Here is a 7,459-nt window from a genome sequence, read left to right on the forward strand (position 1 = left end):
ATCAAAAAGGCACGTGTGAAATCTATGAATTTGCCCTTGCAATAATTGTATCATAGTAATTGTTGATTAGACGGAAAAAGATCATATCTGTAAGGTATAAAATTTTTCAATTTCCATATAAAATTGGAAATAAATAACGGAAAACTGGAGTGTTATTGTATACATAAGAAATTCACGTGATAATATTGTGTATTTTCTAATTAAATAAAGGGAATTATTAAAAATTGTGGACGTTTTATTTTTAATATTCTAAATTCAATCATAATTTATACCAGTGTAAGATTTATGGTCAGCAATTTTTATCGATATAAAGCTGTCGATACAAAATTATCGATAATATCGATTAAATAAGGAACGTTCCTAGAAACGAGCAGATTTATAGTAAGTTGGCAGCCTTGCGTATCATTTTTTCTGCGTAATGTTGGTACAAAATGTAATTCTACTGGGCTCACGTATGTGTGCGTGAGCTCAAATTCAATGTACTAAGTGCCGCCTCTTCTTACGTAGTATATTACTTACTCTATGTTACTCTATGGTCACAGTGTCATTTTTAACTCCATGCATTTATCAAATATTATTTGACAAAAATCATAGCCAATGGCAACAAATTGGGTTGGATACAATGATTGGACATCGTATTTGCATCGCAGTTTGACTTTTCCAGATATAGCAAAATATCATTTACCCATCATAAAAAATTGGAATTGGATTGGATCATTACACAGTAAAGTACTTCTGAAACTTTTAAAACTAAACAGAACCCAACTATAGTGTGAACATGGAAACAAATATTATTGAAAACACTTTATTGAATGAAAAAGACGAAGATGTCCAGGTTGACCCTATCGATGATATAATTGATTATTTAGTCAGATGCGCCAAAATTTCCTTTAAAAATCCTCATGTTGACGAAGCAGAAGTAACGACTAGTGAAAAAATATGCGCAGCACGCGAACTTTACAATCGTTCCCCTACAGAATTCTTAATGCAGTTTGGCAAATATTTAACATCAAGTCACGTCGAATATTTTGAAAAATCTAATAATAATCTGTGTACCAGTTTTCGTACATGTGTAGAGCAATTAAAAGAGTACCATTCTGATGCCAGTAGGCGTAAAAGAATAAGAAACAGACGTTACAACGCTTTACAAAAGTTTGCTAACGAAACAGACTACTTCAGTGAAAAACAAATGATGTATAGAAACCCCCTATTGTACGAGCAATTAGTTGGCCAGTATCTCACTAATGAAGAAATCAAACACAGAGATGGTGTGGGTAATGTAAATATAAGTTTACTTAACTTGGTTTTAGAGACTGTGGACCATAACTTCATGAGAGAGAAAAAGAATAAACAAATGATAGAAGAAGGTAGCCTACAGGCCACAATAAATACTTCTGAATCTGAAAATAATACTAATGAACACACTCCAGATAGGAAGAAGATGTGGGGGGATTTTGATACTCCTGATGTAAAACCAGGGTTTGGCCCAGATGAAAGGAAACAAATTATAATTAGCACATCTGAACAAAATTTGCTACGAGAAGAATTTCTTCAAGAAATGTACAATAGTTTTATGGAGGGTTATGACTTGGACATTGATTATGTAAGCATTGATAATGATGAACAATATGATGATTTGCAGCAAATGTCCCAAGATGCAGAGGATAAATATTTTGATTCAGAAACAAATGAAGTGGATAGTCTGGAAGAGCACATGAAATTAGTTGAAGAATTTGCAAGAATAAATTCTAATCATGATAGATAATTTACAAACATTAATAAATATAAATCAAAACATCTTTGTTTCTGTACTGTATAATTCAAATTTATTCCATATACCCGACCTTACTCCAATGGGGTTAACTATTATTTCTTCTGTTTTAATCTATGAAAAAGTAGACATCTAAACTCAGTGCCAAATTATATTTTGTATGCCAATCATACAACACTTCAAAGTTTTGGATTATTTAAACAAACTATAGTATAGACAAGAGAATGCTAATGACTTAAATTAAAATTATATTTTATAACCAAAATCAATGAAAAACAGTTTGTCAGTTTTTGCTATGCTGATTAGTAATTCTCCACAAACATTACTTTTGCATTAAAACCCCAACTTATTTTATTAAGTATATCATATTTCATTTAATTTTTCTTTAATGGTTTTTAATTTAAGCAACAGTCTTAGATGTATTGTAACCTACTAATACCTACTTATGTCTATTTTTTTGAATTTATGTAATTGAATAGCTATTGATGTGAGAGATTTTCCAAATTAAAGGTGAGATAAATGTTTATCACACTAACATTCCAAATGATGTATATTCTCGTTTAAAGTGTACATTTATGATTAGCCTATATTTTCGGAAACCTCGTGCAACTAAGTCGTTGGAAAATTAAAAAAGTAATTATTTGCCAATTTTTTTTGTGTATATATATGTAATAAGGTGCGTTCGGGTAAGATCGGATACGGGGAAAGATCGTATAACGAAAAAATACCACGAACCTATGGTTATTTTTTAGTTTAAGCTATATAGGCGGCTACGCTGTCTCTTTTTGCCCCGCCCTATATACTACAGTTGATGCTACGACCAAGAACGGGTGCGCTATGTGCATTGACACAAAAAAGGTGGATTTCGCTTTTTTTTAACATTTTTGAGACTTCTGTTTGATTTTGTGGACCTTATCATACTAGCATGAGAAGCGTTATTAGAACGGAGTCCGAACTTACCCCGCGAAGGTCCGATCTTTTCTAAGGGTTTTAAATTTCTATACTGATATCATCTATTTTTAAGCTTAAACAGAGAGAATTGGAAGATGATTAAATTATCACATAAAGTAGCATTAATAATAACTAGTTTCATGTATAAAATGTTGGCAACGCTTGAATATTTTATGAGAAAAAAAATATTTTCTAGACTCCTCGCAACACACCGAAAAACCGTCCGAAATTAGCCGAACGCACTCTATGTGACGCAGCACGTATCTATAGAAATAATGACCACTTTATTTTAGCAATATTATAACTTGAATAACATTATCGGACATTATGCTAATATACGTAAGTATAATAATGTAATCGATTATGCAAGCATATTAATTATAATTGAAGATGGCGATGTTGCATAATGTTGCCGTCTGCATCCGTGCAACACTTCTATAGTTTGTTTAATCGATCGTTATGAACACAAGCTACGTTTCTCTGACACTATTTATTGTAACTATATTTGTAGTGAATGCCTCTTTCTAAGGCGCAATGAGTGTGGTATGCATACAGAAAATGAACGACCCGCAAACATAACATCGAGTAAGTAGGTACGTATACTTAGATAATGCTAGAATTGTTAGTCAGGTGCTGTTGCAATACTACTACACTACAATGTGCTTTCTTGCGACGCGACACGTGTTGTGTCATTTGCAAAAAGGTAATTATTTACCAATTTTACCTAATATCCTTCCAACACTAAAAAAACATTTCGAACGTATAGTTCATGAGATTAGCGCGTTCAAACAAACAATCAAACACTTTAGCTCTATATACAGTACAGATATAGTTTATAATTAAATTCAACTTAGGTACTTAATAATGCAGATAAGTTTAATAATAATAATAATAGCTTTGTATTATATACTTGCCCACTGCTGAGCACGGACCTTCTCTACTACTGATAGGGATTAGGCCTAATAAGGATAAGTTTAGGTAAAATAAAAAATACATATATAGGTATTCCTAAAGTAATAAGTTATCTATAATGATTTCTTATTTTTACGTGAATTCTAGACACTGAAATAAAAGTATTTTGCGGATTTTATCGCGGTTTTTTGTATTATAATTTTCTCCCGACATTTCGAAGACTGCAGCCTTCATGGTGTTCTCGAACGTAAAAGTTTAATTATATTCTTACTATATCAAGAGTTGATAACCGAGTACGGTGGGTATTTGGCTTACTTCTATTATATTTCTTTTAAGCGATCACCTTAGCCGTAGCGGTGATATTATTATGGAAAACTATATTGTTTCTGGAGCGTCAGCCCCAGTCCCTGGCCAAATTGATTTTTTGAGTCCACTAGTTAACGCTTTCATACCATATATTAAAGTACATTTAGTTTATTTAAACACGCACTTATTAATTATTTTTGTAATTTTTCACCTGTTGCTTAGTGATGTAGGTATTACAGTCTAAGCTTCTTACTGAAGTGACATCACTTATCATCACATCGCTTAGTTTTTATTTCGGCGATTGTCACTTCCGTCCACTTTATGTCCCGATGGCATCAAGTTGATCATATACTATTAATTAGTTGTAATATTATATAAATAAATATATTGTCAAGAGATCCGTGTCATTATTGATGTGTAGCCGTCACACAACCATTTATACATCACCAATTTCCATTTAGCGCTAAAAGCAGCTATTGGCATATGAATTCGGCTTGCTGAGTTTTTAAGTGACCTATATTGAGACTTCAAAAATCTCACTATAACTGAAGACTCTTTCTCATGATAGCTAATGTGACATCATACATGCTAACCCAATAGGCCGCACAACACCTGAAGACCCGTGCGCACTACGACAAATGTCCGGTTTCGTTCGTCAAACGACAGATCCGAAAGGACTCGATTGACGAATGGAGCCGGAGATACGCGGACGGAGGGACGGCTTCGGTGACGAAGCTGTTCTTTCCGGACGCGGTCGAGGCGCACAGGGTCGTAAGGCGGATCGCCCTGGATGCTACACTGACGCAGGTGTTCACGGGGCACGGCGGGTTCTCCGAGTACTTGCATCGGTTCAAGTGCAAGGAGAGCCCGGCGTGCCAATGTGACCATTTAAGGCAAACGCAGCAGGCGAAGACTGGTACTGGGTTTCAAGGCACGACATTCTGAGATCACCCTCCGCAAGCCAGAACCAACATCGATTGCGCGTACGAGAGGCTTTTAACAGATCTCAAGATAAAAGATTCTTAAGAAGAAAGAAAGAAGATAATATATAAAAGCTGAAATCTTCACAAGCACCCCCTATTCAAGAACAACACAGAGAGAAAGAAGCAAATAAACACGAGAATATGACCACAGATGCAGTAAATAAAATTATAAAAAATATTAAGCCTTCAAAAATTAAGAAAATAAAGATGAAAACATTAAAAACGGGACCTAAATTAAACAAAAGTGTTTTGAACGAGTACCAAATTAGTAATCAGTAGTAAATTTTTGAAGATCCACCAACAGAGGACTGGATTAAATGTAAAGAATGTGAAATGTGGGCTCATGAAGCTTGCACTTTATACTCAGACAGTCATCCGTACCTACTATTGTGACATGTGTCAATAATAGTTTAGGTAATATAAATTATGACTTAGTCTGATTCGAAAAGACTGATAATTATTATGAAGGCAAACCTGTTATTTAATGTTGTGCTTAGAGGCATAAGTAGATTTTAAATCATTATTTTTACTACTACCCGTTTTGCCCAAAAGCCTTACCCGTTTTAGGCACCCCTCTAGGGCAAAACGGGTTTTGTTAAACTTTTAAATTATGGTATTTTTCTTTAAAAATGAAGATATTTTGTTAAATTTTAGACTTGTTTTTTAAAGTGAATTAAGTATGGAACTGTGATAATTCAAATAAAAGTTCGAAATATATTAAGAACCTGCTTTTCTTTTCTTCTATCCTTAGCTTACCCGTTTTTGGCTTATCTCCCCTAAGTAATGTATAATGTATATAATGACTCAGTCCATCATTTATTGTTAGTCAATTTGATCCTTAAAACCACCTTTGGTTGATGGTTATTTATTTTTTTCAAACGTAATGTCAATATCATTACTTGTCACATTAACAAATCGTCATCAATAACACGCATAAGAAATTACTATATCTATTGTTAGCACACCAAATCTTTTTGACCGCCACTGAATAATGATTTATATAGGGTCACCACAACAGCCCCATTCTCCGTAATTTACATACAATGCCAGCTCGAGTAGCGGTTTGCAAAATAATAAACAAAATCCAACTCTCCAAATTAAACGAAATATATTGAAAATCTTACAAAAGGAGGCCAGTGATTGCCTACCCATAATGTACAATTATGCACACAAATATAACATTTAAATAAAATTAACAAAAGTATTCATTTGTATATTCTGGCTTTCTACTACGTATGTGAGTTTTATATAAAATTTACAAAAATAAGCAAAACATATTTTATGTTGTTCTCAAATTTACCTATTGTATAATATACTGAAATATACAAAATTTCTATGTTGCCAGTGATATGTAAATCTTCTATATACTTATAATAAATCTGTAGAGAGGTCAATTCTGTACATGAAATATATTTCCAAAATAACTATCAGGGGGTGATTAGGGATCGATACTGATGCCAAAAATGCAATTAGTAAATTTTTTGTCTGTCTGTCTGTATAACCGTTATAGAAACAAAAACTACTCGACGGATTTTAACGAAACTTGGTACAATTATTTGTCATACTCCTGTGCTGGTTATAGTATACTTTTCATCACGCTACAATTAATAGGAGCAGAGCAGTGAAGAGAAATGTTGGGAAAACGGGAGAAGTTATTCCATTTTTTAAGCTTCCGTCGCGTGTGCAACCTTAATGGTTACAGCTACACAGAAATCATGTATGACGGAAATGTTCTCCTTAAAATTATGTAAAAATATCCCACGACAGCATATGTCTATCTTTTATGGTTGACTCACAATAACACGTGTAACACCCGATAGCTTAGCAGTTCGAAGCTTTCTCATTATATTTGTCTACTCTTACGTTTATAACACTCAGTCATCCCTAATTAAAAAAGTTAACATTATTAAATATTCCATAAAAAGAATCATAGAAATCGGTATAGAAACACCAAAGTTATACATGAAATACGCTAATAATAAGCCATCATACGTGAATACTGAATCATGCTATAAGGATTATTTCTGTATATATATGAGGTCGCGAACGCACAGGCAGGCGGCTTGCTTGGCACCTAGAGGCTAGCGAATCACCTAGCGAGTAGCTTCGTAAAACGAACATTCTCGAACGTTCGCGACCGGCTCCATTTTTGAAGTCCGAAATCCACGCGGGCGAAGCTGCGAGCGGAAGCTAGTAAAAAATAAATAAAGTCCATTTGTTCAAGTGCAAGTAATGACACAATTAAGCATGCTGAATGCGGCGCGGTGCGGTGCAGTGGCGCAGTGGTGCGGCTTGTTTTGGTTGGGGAACGAGTTGTTTAGGCGGGTGTCGTGAACTATGAATGGGCTGCGGGCTGCGGGCTCGGCCCAGCAGTGACCAGACGAAGCGTAGACGCCGCCGGCTACACGCGTCCGGGGTCGCAACGTCCTCTTGCACTCCGACACTATCGCGAGTGATATTACCAAAGTTACGCGTCTCGCTCAAAACTCTAGCGAAATGATTATGGTGAGTTTATTTTCATTCACATTTATATTGG

At 34.6% G+C, this 7,459-nt stretch overlaps 1 protein-coding gene across 1 annotated transcript; it reads left to right on the forward strand.

Moving 5' to 3' along the window:
* The first annotated feature begins 514 nt into the window (after window positions 1-514).
* LOC115454467 (coiled-coil domain-containing protein 97) lies at window positions 515-1,807 on the forward strand. The gene has a single exon (XM_030183198.2). It carries the CDS (start codon window positions 779-781, stop codon window positions 1,763-1,765), a length of 987 nt encoding a protein of 328 aa, XP_030039058.1. The 5' UTR covers window positions 515-778; the 3' UTR covers window positions 1,766-1,807.
* The last annotated feature ends 5,652 nt before the right edge of the window (window positions 1,808-7,459 follow it).

The sequence above is a fragment of the Manduca sexta genome, unplaced genomic scaffold (assembly GCF_014839805.1).
Source record: "Manduca sexta isolate Smith_Timp_Sample1 unplaced genomic scaffold, JHU_Msex_v1.0 HiC_scaffold_1765, whole genome shotgun sequence".
Lineage (NCBI taxonomy): Eukaryota > Metazoa > Arthropoda > Insecta > Lepidoptera > Sphingidae > Manduca > Manduca sexta.